The 14,198-nt window shown below is 37.9% G+C and overlaps 1 protein-coding gene and 1 long non-coding RNA gene across 8 annotated transcripts; one reads left to right on the forward strand and one right to left on the reverse strand.

Moving 5' to 3' along the window:
* Positions 1 to 1,716: 1,716 nt before the first annotated feature.
* On the reverse strand, positions 1,717 to 6,482 carry LOC131797254 (uncharacterized). Its single transcript, XR_009341204.2, has 3 exons — positions 6,246 to 6,482; positions 6,068 to 6,154; positions 1,717 to 2,469 (listed from the first exon to the last, which is right to left on the reverse strand). It is a non-coding gene; the product is annotated as an uncharacterized lncRNA (long non-coding RNA).
* Positions 2,918 to 13,052, forward strand: LOC131788898 (D(4) dopamine receptor-like). 7 transcript variants are annotated; one of them, XM_066165531.1, is made up of 8 exons: positions 3,827 to 3,849; positions 7,378 to 7,445; positions 7,732 to 9,079; positions 9,450 to 9,557; positions 10,186 to 10,361; positions 10,600 to 10,845; positions 10,937 to 11,023; positions 11,881 to 13,052. In XM_066165531.1, the coding sequence occupies exons 7-8, from the start codon at positions 10,990 to 10,992 to the stop codon at positions 12,966 to 12,968; spliced, it is 1,122 nt and encodes a 373-aa protein (XP_066021628.1). In that variant the 5' UTR covers positions 3,827 to 3,849; positions 7,378 to 7,445; positions 7,732 to 9,079; positions 9,450 to 9,557; positions 10,186 to 10,361; positions 10,600 to 10,845; positions 10,937 to 10,989; the 3' UTR covers positions 12,969 to 13,052. The 7 variants fall into 7 exon arrangements, with proteins under 7 accessions (XP_066021627.1, XP_066021629.1, XP_066021631.1 ...); XM_066165530.1 differs by lacking the exon at positions 3,827 to 3,849 and adding an exon at positions 2,918 to 3,165 and having other exon boundaries at positions 10,600 to 11,023; XM_066165532.1 differs by lacking the exon at positions 3,827 to 3,849 and adding an exon at positions 2,918 to 3,165 and having other exon boundaries at positions 7,378 to 9,079; positions 10,600 to 11,023.
* Positions 13,053 to 14,198: the final 1,146 nt, after the last annotated feature.

Consider the following 14,198-nt stretch of genomic DNA (forward strand, 5'->3'; position numbering starts at 1 on the left):
TGAAAATCTGAAAATGAGAATCAACATATTCGCCAAAAGTTGAAGGAAATCACTCAGTAGCACAATAAAAAGTATTTAAAATCGTAACTTACATCTTTATCTTCGTTGGTATCGTTATTTCTTGTTGTCGAGAGTTTTTAAAATTCTCTCAAACTTACTTATGGTTAGGCTTTTTCGTACATCGTACAAGTTTGTTGTTGAGGCGGAAGGAAAAAAGATCGTCCTAAATTTGCCTCTTTGAATGTTATTATAACAAAGAAGTACCTTGAAATATGATTAAACTTTGCCGTGAAAGCAGCATCCAGCGCATGGCGATTTTCTTCTGTTTTGGTGGGTTTGTAACTGCACAACCCATTTCAGTGCTGTGATTCCATCTTTCATTTCGAGCCACTCACAGACCGAAAATGAAAGACAATACTGTGAAATATTGTTTTAGTCGGTAAAACTACAAGAAGATCGCCACATCATAACTTACAGGAAAACATACATCATTCTGCACTTCTCAGGACATGTATAGTCATTACAATTTACAAGTTGGTAACGGTATCAGCTTACGACCGAAATTCCCCTTCGCCGCAAATTTCAAGAGAAGAAAAATGGGGCAGAAACAATCATACAAGGCCAGTTTAAGGGAGAATAAGCTAAAATAGACTATCTTGTATTAAACTACCTGTCGATCACTCCTGCAGATTCGCTGCGTGCTTGCACTTAAGCTTCAGCCTTTCATTGTGATAGTCGCCTACTGACGAACAAAGCTCAACTGAAATATTAACACCCAACGGACAATTGTCACCTGCATAAAAATTGTTTGGAAAATGCAATTACATTTAAGCTCTAAAGCTGTCAGGATATAAACCAATGAAAAGGGCTGAGTTTTACGCAGCTTACCATTAAAAATGACAGTTAATTTTGAGTTCGTTCGGGTGCAGCAAAGTGTTTAATTAAGCACGTCCTACTAATTTGAAGAGTTTTGTTGAACGTGATATTTCTAATAAGAAATTCATTATCTCACCTTCAGTAAAGCGAGTATGAAGAAACAATTTGTGAAAAAAATATGCTCGTTTGTTTCCGCTATCAAAGTATTGAAAGCTGATCTTTCGATGGTCATCTACAAAAATAGTTATGACACTTGTTAACGTACAGGAACATTGTTTAACCGTCATATGTACACATGTTTACCAAGCAAAAAGGATACAAAGTCGATCGCCTCTAATCTAATAGTACTGAACACACACAAAAAACAAAATCATGTAATTACGCTAGATCAAATGTAACTTCTGAAAAGCTCTGTGGAAAATAAAAGCAGCATTGAAATTCTGTCATGAATGTTTTTAGTGGCTTAAAACTCTTCCCTACATGAATAAGCTTTTTTTTTCTTCAGTTTGAAACGCGTTCATTATTATATGCCAACATTATATACAACAACGGAAATTAAATGTCAAACTGGTAACTATTTCGAATTCATTACAGAAACAAATACGAGATCGCAAGCTGTCACCGTTTAACAACTTCCTCCTTACATGTTAGAATAAGAAAGCTATCAAAACAATCGAAACACAAAGTTCTGCGGTGACAGTTGTTTTTCCTCGCACTGAGTTTTTTTCATTGATTTCAAATCGATGAATTAAATTCTTTCAACCCTTCCAAACCCGGTTTTAAAAAAAAAGACACCATCATTTCTTGTTGACAACTTTACTCTTTAATAACAACTTCAGCAGATGGGACAAGTGGAATCATTATTTGAAAAACTGAGAAAAAATCAGAAGCGAGCTCTGACTCGAGGCGAGAGACTCCTCGCATTGGATGATTTGGTTACCTTTTTAGTGTTTAGTAAAAGATGCAAAGCAATTAAGGTCACGAGGAAAACAAAGTAAAGTTTCGCCATTGAGGTTTAGTTTTGTGTTGACTTTTACTCTTCCTTACGTGAAGATTGTTTAAATAAAGAGTTCACAGCATCTTGTGCGGTGGCACAAATTCCCCGAGAAAACCTTTCGCAACTCGGTATAAAGTTTCCTCACAAACTTAAATTTCGCATTGAAGAACGAATTTCAATTTTCCATCTTTTAATACTCCTTTGGGTTCTTAATGTTAATTGCGCCAATATTTTGAAGTGAGTAAGAATTGAAGTCCACGCAGTCTTCAAGACATTGCATTATATTTACTTTCTACAATCTACGAATATTTGAACCATGGTTTATGCAAACTACAATTAAAGGCCCGAACTTTTAATTAAATAAATTCAATTACTGCTGTGACAAAATGTCGAGAATCTTCTGTATTTGGACCACGTCCGCCGTCTTTTAATTTCACTGAAAGCCTCCTGGAAGCTTCAAAATTTGTCTCCATTGGCGAAGTTTTTTTCTTCACCAAATCGCTTACCCCCTTTCAATCCCAGTCGTCCATTTTAAAATTCCGGGCAAAGGTCTCCGCCACCAATAGCGGAAAAACCAAGGAAGCGTCTGCATAAACCTAAAAGGAAACAATTATCATTTATCAAATGAGGTCTTAAATCATCTATTTCCTTCTTACAAGTTTTATTCAACATTTTCTCTCACTTCATATTCAAGATGGTCTTTAAACACTGCGGTTTGAGTGTAATAAAAATTAGCACGTAGGAATCAATTTCCTTGTCAGTCTGTCACTCCATCCAGGGAAATCCTATGATGAAATCCATTGATAAAATGGAGATTAGATTTTAAACTAACCATCACGTAAAATTTTTCTTTAAATAAAAATATATTTGTGTTGAATAATTCATCCGTTTACCTAAGAGGAAAAAAGATTTCTGAAAGGTTTTCGTTCGGTAAACAGTTGTTCATCTGTTTGTCATTTAATTTTACTTTCTACTGAAGCAAATGTTGCAGTAAATGGTTTAATGGTGATAAAAAATGTTCTTTAAGGGAAAAAATTAATCAATCAATTGTAAGTGAAGAAGGATAATAAGCATAAAGGGAATTTTCTTCGACAAAAAACAGCTGCTTTGTTTCTATGAGCTTGGTGCGGTATTAAGCCGATAATTTCACGCAGAGAAGATTTTGTTAGCTGGGCTGAAAATTGTCACATCGGACTCACGCAATTTTTCACTACTTCCCGTACAGTTTTGTGAAGCCGGTCAACCTATATATTTCCAAAGGAGGACTTAGCAAACACAGTGAGGTCTTTCAGGTAATGGAATATTTTCATTCATGATTCAATCGTGACAAACTGTAGGGCTTGCATGACAGGGAAAGGGGAGAAGCTTAACTTCAAATATGTTTCTGAGGATACTTAAAATCTTCTGTTCCTGGACTGCATTGGGCATCAAAGTTCGTCGTGCTCGTTCGATCCACGCTCCCATAATATGTTTCGAATCATGCCTATACATGGTATGCTACGTAATCATAAATAAAAATAATGATAAAAGAAAAAAAAAAGGGAAATACTCGGAAGAGGTGGGTCGTTTCTAAATTGTTATAATATTTTGTGAAGAAAAAAGAAGTCTCACTTTCGAAAATTGGTTGCATTCGCTTGATGAAATTTAGAATATTCGATTAAAACTATAAATTTTTTTATAAATGCTTTTTTAGTTATGATGTTCATCATCCGTTCATCAAAGAAGCTTTACTGTACCACAGCTCGTGCAAAATATCAACTTCTATCCAGCTGACCCACAAAATATCTGCTCCTTAAAAGTTAATTTTTTGTCAGGAAATGAGTAATCTTTAAGTCCCGCGTGGGTTTGTTCTGTTGAAGACTGGCATTTGCAGCGCTGGTCCATTTTTGTGTACGAGGCCGGCTGCCACCTTGACGCAATAAGCTCTGTGTACGGGAGAACTGGTTTCCGCATCATTCATCCAAGTATTGATCAAAGTATGAATTTGAAACAAGACTTTCTTATTGAAATATGTCCCTGTAAAGAGTAATGAAGAGCGCAAATTTCTATAGAAACTGTGATGCTGCGTTGGTGGAAGGGTAATACAAGGTTTTTCGGCATTGTCAAATGTTATTATAATGTAAATTGGCCTCCGTAGAGAAAACCAAATTGTAAATTGTCCACTATTGATTCGCACTGACAAAGAACTGACGCTCGAAACGTCAGCTTTAAAAAATTTCTACAGCGGCTAAGTTACGTATATACATTATAAAACCAGCGAACTGATAAAACCAGTGAAAGAAGAACGTTTATATTACGCCAGCACGTAATTTAGACATTCAAATCAATCGCGGAACCTTTTTCAATTAGGTTTCCTGTCTTTAATCGTCTCAAATCTTCCGGCGGGCGGAGAAACGAGCGTCCTTCCTAGGCTGTCTTCACATTCCCTAGTTATAAGCTTTTCTACTCCTAGAGTGATAACAAAATAAAGCTTCTATGGATTTGTGATCACCTAGGTATTCATTCCCAAAGTCTGTTGTTCTTGAGAGTCCAAAGAGAGCTGAATCATCTGACAAAAATTCTGCTTTGGAAGCAAATGAAATTCAAATTCAAATAGACTGTAATCATTTATCTTATTTGTTTTCGTGCGTATTGAATTTTCTTTTTCTGCAACCGAAATTTATTTTTGATCAAGGGGAATAATTAGCGAACTTAAAATGTTAAACGGAACCAAATGGCATTTTCAATACAACAATCCACGGATTTTTCAGTTTTATTTACTAATAGTATGTTTCTGATTGGGAAGAAAAAGCCTAAAAACGTATTATTCAATTCGCTTAACTTGCAAAACAAACAAGGAACAAGATTCTGATTTTTTATTCTTGCGGTCGGTGGGCCCCAATAAAACTCAGTATTTTGGTTCCGTTATATTTGATGCACCAAAAAATATAATTTTTTATGAAAGTCCGAATAGCGCTGAGGGCAACGCATCGTGAATTAAGCTATTGTTCTGTTTTCATAGACTGTCGCAAAGTTCCCTCTGTACAAATAGTACGTGTGGTGACAGAGAACAACCACTATCTATCATAAAAACGGCAAATTTATTAAAAGCAAGGGAACTTTGCCATTTATTTATGTTATTATAGTTTTATAGAATTTCGAATGCCGCTTTACCGTAGTAGGTGCACTCCAGCTAGGTATGGAATGTTTGACGCGAACCGCGAAAAGGTAATTTTGAATCGGGTTGTATTGACTGAACTGCAAAACACCATAAACTTGATGCAAGGAAATAGGTTTTTTTTTTTGTCCATCAGCCTACAAAGTGAGTTTTGCTGGCAATGAAAAGTCAAGCTCGGAATGTATAAGAATACGGAACAAACATTGCAAATCAGGAAACCACAGCTCACCAACGCGTCACGGCAATATGAGTTTTAAGTTAAGTCTATATGTGACGAGACGAATTCAAAAACTACCTTCAAATTATGAAAACAAAAACCCCGTTGTGTCGGCTCATTAACTCCTTCAGCCGACAGTTTTGAAAATTTATATCTATCCATCCGAAGGGTTATTCTTCCATGATAAAAATTATGAGTACTTCCTTCCTTCCACTTAAGTAAATAATTGCTATCAAGGCCATTATTTGTCTTCGATGCATTAGCTCATTGTTCCTGATATTTAAGAGTGTCTCTGTAAGAGCGGTCCGGTCGATTTTGCTTGAGACACGGATTTCGCTCGTTTCTCGTGTGTTGTAAGACATTCATGTACCTATACTAAAACCACAATCAGTTTGATCGGATCTCTTTATTTTTCAGAGTTTTACGGAAATTAAATTTCACTCGAGCGAAGGCTTGTTGTGGCACTTTTTAAGACTTTAATTTCATACAACTTCAGAGGACAATTTACAAAAAACTACGGAACTCAGCAAAAAACAAATACCATAGCCATGTATATTAACTCTATCTTATCTATCGAGGCGACTTTCGTAAACATCACGTGTCAATCAAAGAAACAGGAAGACTTGAATGACACCTTATCGGTTCGCCTAAATCAAACACGTCAAAACCGATCAAATTCAAGGTAAATGTTTGAGAAAGTGAGGCGTTCTTAACTGATCCAACTAACATAGCTAGGAAGTAGGTGCCATAGAAAAGATAACTACAGAAAAAAACTTTGCGGCCCGACCTTTACGAGAACTTTATAACTCCGTGAACTTACCTAATTTTCGGCAATCTCCAAGTTTGGCCGCCATTTTGAGGGACTTGTCAACATGAAGCGTAACCGATATAAATAGGGCAGGTTAATCTAAAACCGTCAGAAATACATACGAAAGCAATTCAAATGAACTTTTCTTTCAATTCAAGCGGCAAAATTTGAAATTGTTCGTTAAACTTACAATCATCATGCGACCATTTCTTTCAACAATTCAAACACTACAACTAGTGTTCGAATTCCCCTCGTCGATTCCACCGCAAGAAATAACCTGTGCCACCCAAGCTTCGGCTCGAATATGAAGTTCGAATCAAATAACATAACTGCTTCATCTTCGCGGCAATATCACGCTGGTATTTTGATTTTCCGATCGACAAGAACGGTGATCAGGAATAGATCGGTTTGTTTACCTCGTAAACGTGACCTCTGACCAGCCGCTAAGTGAAAATAGCATAGCGCTGGGTGGGGTGGTTGGCGGGCTTATCGTCATAAGATATTCGAATGCATGCTCAAAAAGCTTTAGGACTATCAGTCTAAACAGTGAAGGCATGCTTCGAGGTACAGACAATTTTTGTTTTATTCTCATAACTTTCTCCTTTAAATTAGAACTGGTATTAATTAATAGAGTTATCAATATATTTTTAACCGGGGCACCCATATAACCTTTTTGCTTGTCATCAGTGGTATAAAATAAAATGTCTTTTCCACCAGAACCTTTTATTTATGCCCCATTGCACGGAATGAACACTATACTTAGAATGTTTGCTCTAAGTAATTTTTTCTGTTCCCAAGAATGTATGCAAAGTGATAGAGATTTGATTCATTCCGCTGACACGTTCTTTAAGTTATGGCGCGTGCAAGTTTTTTCTATCAAAAGTCGCGCGTGCAACACACCGGAATTGAAAATTCGTCGTAAAATCGCACGAACCCTAGAATGAGTTTAGGCAACTTTGACTTCTGGCGAGATTAAGAGGATGGTTCAAAGGACCCCTTGAGATTTGTTTCAGGACTATAACTGAGAATTGTTAATAACTATGATAATCGTCATCAACGAAAAAACAAAACAGATGAAAAACCCCCATCGACATGTCACTTGTGCCGTGTTTCCCGTACCTTACTCAGTTTGTTGTTCTCACTGCAATTTTGTTACAGTTGAAATGTTTGCTTTGCGAATGCTGTCGAAAAACTGGCGTTAAATGGTGAAACTTTTTATGTTCTCTAAAGAAACTTGTAGTCATTTGTTGTTTTTGTTGTATTTCGGTAACGTGTGAGATTGATACATTTTAGAAACAACCATTCAACTTTACCTCTTGCAGATATTATCCATGAATACGAACGTTACAGTGACGGACCTGTTTAAATTTGCAAGGGATCCAAACGCAAGGTAACCTTCCACTCTACATGAATATTTAGGTAAGATTGTTTTTGCTTCTGTCGTGAGCTGAAGACATTCGGATTTTGCTGTCCAACGTTGTGCCACTGAGCTATTGTGAACTGTGTCGTGAGCAAGGACGTATATTCGGTTTGTAAATGCAATCATCAGCAATGTCGAAACGTTCTTATGCGAGATTAGAATAAGAGAGTTAATGAGCGTGTTAATATGCCGGCTTTACTTGTAATATTATCATCAATCATACTTGAACTCTCACAACTGGCCCAAATGCTTTCAGGATGGGTCTCATTCAGGGGTGCTCACAATTAGACCGTGCTTTGGCCACCCTTCAGCAGTGTTCCACTTGGGTGGTGTCCTCCGAACTGTAGTGACTGGTGACGAGTATTATCGTTGAGAACACTCAACATTTACAGAGTAAGAAAGTCAAAGCCTGTGCCGGAGAACGGAGACGATATAGAGATCTATTTCAATGTTGAGACCGCCTCTTGTGCTCTGAGAACACAAGGCTGTAATTTGAGGGAGTTTGAAGTTACTGAAAAGATTTTGTGACATTGTGCTTTTGCAATACCCAATCACAATTTTTTTATAAAACACGATTTTAAGTAGACAACATGAGTCGTTGCTACAATTTTCAAAACCTAATCTATTTATCTTCTTTACATTATCGTTTTTCCTGTTCGGTCCTTGTTCGGAATGGGAAAACTTTACTTTGCCAGGGATAAGTATTGACACTCTACTTTAGCGTTTACCTCCATATCAAAAGATATCAACAATAAAAGAAACAACAACAAAAGCAACAGCAACAGAAACAGCAATGGCAACGTCAACGATGGCAACAACAAGAATGACGACACTGACACCTACAAAGCATACAACTAAAACAAAAGAAGGAGAGAAAGAAATAATACTAAAACTGTTTCGTTATAATGATGCACGTGCATGTTGTCAATTGTGGTGGTTCAACATGTTACCTCAGCGTAGATAACGGTTAGCATTTTTGTAAAAAGATTTGTCTTTGCCGAAACTCCCTTCCTTATAAGTACATATTCCGCTTCAAGTAATTTGATGCAAGTATCGTATTATTTAAAACTCTTTGACCAGCCAAAGTGGGTATTATACCTTGACGCTGTAATGATGGAAGTGTTGACTTGATCTAAAGCTGTCTGTAGGAAGAAGGTCACAAATATAGTTTCCAAAGATAAGCGGACGGTGCTTTTTGCCCATTGTTGTCATCATTATCGTTATCACGCCGGAAGAAGTATAAAGCCGGCATGTCGCCTTACCCAGCTACACAGAAAATTGTTCTCTCTTTTGCTCCCCTTGGATCCTGGAAACTGTTACTATTAAGACGATCAACAAGAAAGCCTTTATAATTATTGAAACTTTTGATTAACAGAATGTAGGAAAAAATCGGTGGGGAGAGTTTTTCGCGTATCTTATAATCTAAACGATAGTTTTAAATAAAACAAATAACAATTCATTCAATTTACCTTAGTTGTCTCGTGTTTAAAAGTGGCGTTTCTGGGGACCGTAGATTCTTCTCTGATTCTTCTTGTCTCAGCCAAGACTCACTATCATCAACTTTTTTCTTGTGCTTCTTACGGCATGGGACACAGTGAGCTGAGGTAAGCGATTGCAAATTTCTCAGTTAAAGTAAAGCCCAGTAGCATCCATCAGGAATTAAAAACCGACATGCACTGTTTACTTTTATTATTCTTAATCAAATAAGGGGTGTTTTAGTCTGCAAGTTTAATCATACCGGTTAATGAGAATCATACAAACTGAGGAAAACTGACCGCAAATAATTGTGAACCGTACGCATGAGTAAGTAGATTGCGTTGTCAGGTGATTTGATCTTCTACAAAAACATTATTGATTATCAACCGAGCAACTTTGTACATATTTCCATCTGTGATGAAAAGCACTTACGTTTTTCAACGTGATGTGTACTTAATACCCTTCATCTAATAAAGAATTTCTTCTCTTTTCGAGCAGATATGTCACGTGACAAAAATAGATAACACAAAATGTTACTGAAGACCACCTGATTCAACTGGAATAATAACTCCAAACAGCTTTTGAACGTCCTGAGACATATGCAAGGTAATTACATCTCTGCCTTGGATACGCTTCCTGACACCATCATGATCAGGGTACTGACGTGTTACCTCTTTACCTCTTCTCCAAAACTTCCCCAGAGTGTAGCGATGCCTATAGCAAATCCACATTTTTTTGTTTATCCTCCTGAGCGAGGTGAAATAGGCCAATCCTTGCCAAGATTAGCTCATTTTCACTTAAAAACCTCTTTAGACAGGTGGCAGCTTATCAAATGATGTTTTACTTCGTCATTGTATTCAGACAGTCGTACCAAACCACTTAAGCCACACGATGAACCAAAGTTTTTTCCATCTTTGCTATTCAAAAAGCAGTCCTGAGACATAATGAACGTCTCGCTTGTGAACGACTTCTTCCTGTACTTGTCAGTAATTGTTTCCAACGCGATACAAGTTCGGGAGATCTAAAGGAACTCACTATAACTTTGTATATTCGATACGATTTCAATTTCCGCGTCAAAGGAGAAGCCTACTGTAATTCGTGAGTGGTCAGTGGTTACGCTAGTGAGGTAAAGAATGGGTTTGTGACTTTCTCATTCAATTGAAAGACTCGCGTCACTCTTATAAAATGGTTGAACGGAATACAGACTTCGAGTAGTCTCTTATTTTTCTTATAGATAGTGAGGTCACGCGTATCCTGTGAGCAGGGTGAATCCGCGAGACGCGAGACTCGTATCTCGCGTCTTCACCGCTCCACCCTCTCAGAGTTGGGCAAAGACAAGACACGTTATTTCCGGTGCGATACAAGAGGTTCAATGGTTATCTCGATTATCTAAACACATTTATTTACGTGGTAAAGATTTGCTTTTAAATCTATGAACTGATGCTAGTCCTATTTGGAACGAAGTGTATTTGAAATAAAAAAGAATACTAAGTAAAACAAAAGTTGTCTGCAACACGAAGTATGCCTTCGCATTAAGACTGAGAATCCTAATGTTTATCGAATGTTCCCAAAAACCTTCTGATAATCTGCCCGCATCCACCCCTCACCCCGCCCCTCGCCACTGAACCGTACTGTTTTCACTCAGCAGCTGGTCAGCGGTCACGTTTACGAGGTAAACAAACCGATCGATTCTTGATCACCGTTTTTGTCGATCGGAAAATCAAAATACCAGCGTGATATTGCCGCGAAGATGAAGCAGTTATGTTATTTGATTCGTACTTCACATTCGAGTCGAAGCTTGGGTGGCACAGGTTATTTCTTGCGGTGGAATCGACGAGGGGAATTCAGAAAGTTGTAGTGTTTGTATTGTCGGAATAATGGTCGCATGGGGATGGTAAGTTTAGCAAACAATTTCAAATTTTGCCGCTTGAATTGAAAGAAAAGTTCATTTGAATTGCTTTCGTATGTATTTCTGACGGTTTTAGATTAACCTGCCCTATTTATATCGGTTACGCTTCATGTTGACAAGTCCCTCAAAATGGCGGCCAAACTTGGAGATTGCCGAAAATTAGGTAAGTTCACGGAGTTATAAAGTTCTCGTAAAGGTCGGGCCGCAAAGTTTTTTTCTGTAGTTATCTTTTCTATGGCACCTACTTCCTAGCTATGTTAGTTGGATCAGTTAAGAACGCCTCACTTTTTCAAAAATTTACCTTGAATTTGATCGGTTTTGGCGTGTTTGATTTAGGCGAACCGATAAGGTGTCATTCAAGTCTTCCTATTTCCTTGATTGACACGTGATGTTTACGAAAGTCGCCTCGATAGATAAGATAGAGTTAATATACATGGCTATGGTATTTGTTTTTTGCTGAGTTCCGTAGTTTTTTGTAAATTGTCCTCTAAAGTTGTATGAAATTAAAGTCTTGAAAAGTGTCACAACAAGCCTTCGCTCGAGTGAAATTTAATTTCCGTAAAACTCTGAAAAATAAAGAGATCCGATCAAACTGATTGTGGTTTTAGTATAGGTACATGAATGTCTTACAACACACGCGAAACGAGCGAAATCCGTGTCTCAAGCAAAATCGACCGGACTGCTCTTACAGAGATACTCTCTTAAGTTATTATAAACGCTTGAGGATGGACAAAGAATGATTGAAAGACAATTCGTCGCGGCTCTGGAAGTTTTGGAATGCTATCAATTTTTTATAACTTCCGTAAATTCGCCATAAATGTGGAATTTCAGAAAGCACCAAAATCTAACTGTCGACATCCAATGGCATAAAAAACGTTTAATTGATTCTTAAAGGTAAGAGTGCAATGATATGTAAATTAGCTACCATGGATTAAGTTTCTGTATATCTCTTTCTAGTAGCAGTAGAGCAAGTCACCTGTGATAGACGATTCTATGTAACGCTCTTTTTCAACCCCTTAGGAGTTCTCCATCGAAGGAACACAGAAATGTCGTTATTTACCAACACTACCATAGATGGAACCAATACCTCCACCGAGAGCACAATTGAACAATATGAAGAACCAAAAGCTCTGTACATTTTCCGTTTAACCCTCTTCTCCGTGATCATCTCGGCCAGTTTAATCGGCAACTCGATGGTTTGTTATGCTGTGTGTTCCATACCTTCCCGCAAGCCTCTGTCCTACCATCTCGTCGCTAACATGGCCTTCGCAGAAATTCTAAGCAGTGTTTGTTTAGCCGTCATGTTTGCGAGAGAGCAGAATCCAACTGACTACGTCCTTCAAGAGGCCACATGCATTTTGAATCCGTTCCAAGTAATTGCTCTTCTCATTGTGATCTACTCACTGGCTGCCATCGCTTTTTATCGTTACAGATTCATTGTAAACCCTCTTCCACGCGGATCATCCGCTAAGAAGATTACAATTCTGACCATATCTGGGCTGTGGCTGTTGTCATTTGCAATTGCCTTCCCCTATTTCTTTGGTCTCAGGTTTAGAAATGGTGAGTGTGAGGAGCTGTCTGTCGTAAATAATAGATCCTATGTAGCTATCAGATTCATCCTGAATTACGCTTTACCATATATGATAATGCTAGCATCTTACGGAGCAGTGGCGCGGAACCTAAGGAGGCGAATCGCACAGATAAAGAAAAGGAATCGGGATTTGAATGTTGCACCCTCTTGTATTGTTGAAACTAAACTCCAAGAGTTGCGAGATGGCGCGAGAATGGAGGAACGAAGAAGTGTTCTGCTCGATCAGAATAACCGAAGAGACAGTAAACCCGAAAACACAGACCCGGAGAAAGATTTACTTAAAATGATTTTTATGCTTATCATTATTTTTGTTGTTTGTTATTTTCCGTATCAAGCCCACTATGTGTGGGAAAGGGTTTGTAACATCACTGCGTATCAATTTAGATATCATCGACTCTTTATTGATTATAATTTTATTTTGATTTGCCTTCCCAGCGCCTTACATCCTTTGTGTTATGGAACAATGAACAGTTTCTTTGCTAAGGCGTTCTCCAAAATCATTCTTTGTAGATCTTGAAAACACAAGAATAAATATGTATCTCAAGTCGTAGAATGCTTTGCTCAAGTTCGAGAAAATTCTCAGGTTTGTTTTGCATTGTTATTAAAGCAGTTTCCGGATGAAAGTTTTGTCAACTTGTTCCTCAGCATTTTACGCCGTTCAGGATTGGTGAGTTTATCTCAAAATTGGCTTTTTAACATATACAGACTTATCACGATGATAAATGTTTATGCGGCCTGCACATCTGCGGCAACAAAGATAGTGGAAGATACTCTTGAGCAACGTTACAAATGTTAAAAACTTTAAATTACTTCAAAACGATTCAAAGACCGGTACTATCTTTACGTAACCTCCACTAATTTCGTTCCAACGTAACAAAAACATAAGCAACTTCTTGGTTAAAAGTTCAAGATATGAGACCAACGGCCAACCTGGAACTAAGCAAATGCGCTCGCTCTCGATGCAAAACTTGTCCTTTCATTTACAACGTAGAGAAAATGTCGGAACCCGAGAGATCCATTAAGATTACCGATCACTTCACGTGCACCTCCGCCAATGTCATCTATTGCGTAACTAGCATTTGATACAAAAAGTTATACATTAGTGAAACAGGAAGACGACTAGGTGACCGATTCCGAGAACAATTTCGTGACGTAGAAAGAAATGAAAAGGACGCATCCAAACCAGTCGCTAGACACTACAATTTCCCGAATTACTCTGAGCAGCATATAGCAGTTTGCGGCATTTCCCTCCATCTAAGCAATTCGGAAAGCCGCAAAACTCTAGAACAAATACGAGAAGAGAAATTTTTATATCTGAAAATAACCATGTATTATTTTGTTTATTACATAAACACAATAGCCCATTTTTTACAAAAAAAGTCGACTTGATTAATAAATGAAAATAAAAGGATCGACAATCCCCGTCAGCAGTATCCAAGTGTCGCACTGGACATTATTGTGCACACGACAGCGCTGAAAAACTCATAAGAAAGCACTTTCTTCCCCTGGAAATGTCATCAAATCGTCGGTGACCTTGATAAATAGTTCCAGCGATTGATAGAATTGCACCTGACATGATAGATCAGTTCAAAAAGAGCAATAAAAACTTACTCGCTGGTCGACTAATGAACTCCCCAGGGCTTGATGGCAGGAACATTGGACCATGTGGGCTGCGCACGCACAATTAAAAAACTACCGCCGCTGATCTTCATACTGCATCTTCAAATCATCTCCACCGAACGAACGA

This window comes from Pocillopora verrucosa, chromosome 4 (assembly GCF_036669915.1).
Source record: "Pocillopora verrucosa isolate sample1 chromosome 4, ASM3666991v2, whole genome shotgun sequence".
Lineage (NCBI taxonomy): Eukaryota > Metazoa > Cnidaria > Anthozoa > Scleractinia > Pocilloporidae > Pocillopora > Pocillopora verrucosa.

Bases quoted from the DNA above. Each gene is read 5' to 3' on its own strand.
- LOC131788898 (XM_066165532.1), top strand. From the start codon at position 10,990: ATGGCGGCCAAACTTGGAGATTGCCGAAAATTAG. The intron at 11,024-11,880 runs GTAAGTTCACGG...TCAACCCCTTAG, and splicing joins TGGAGATTGCCGAAAATTAG to GAGTTCTCCATCGAAGGAAC.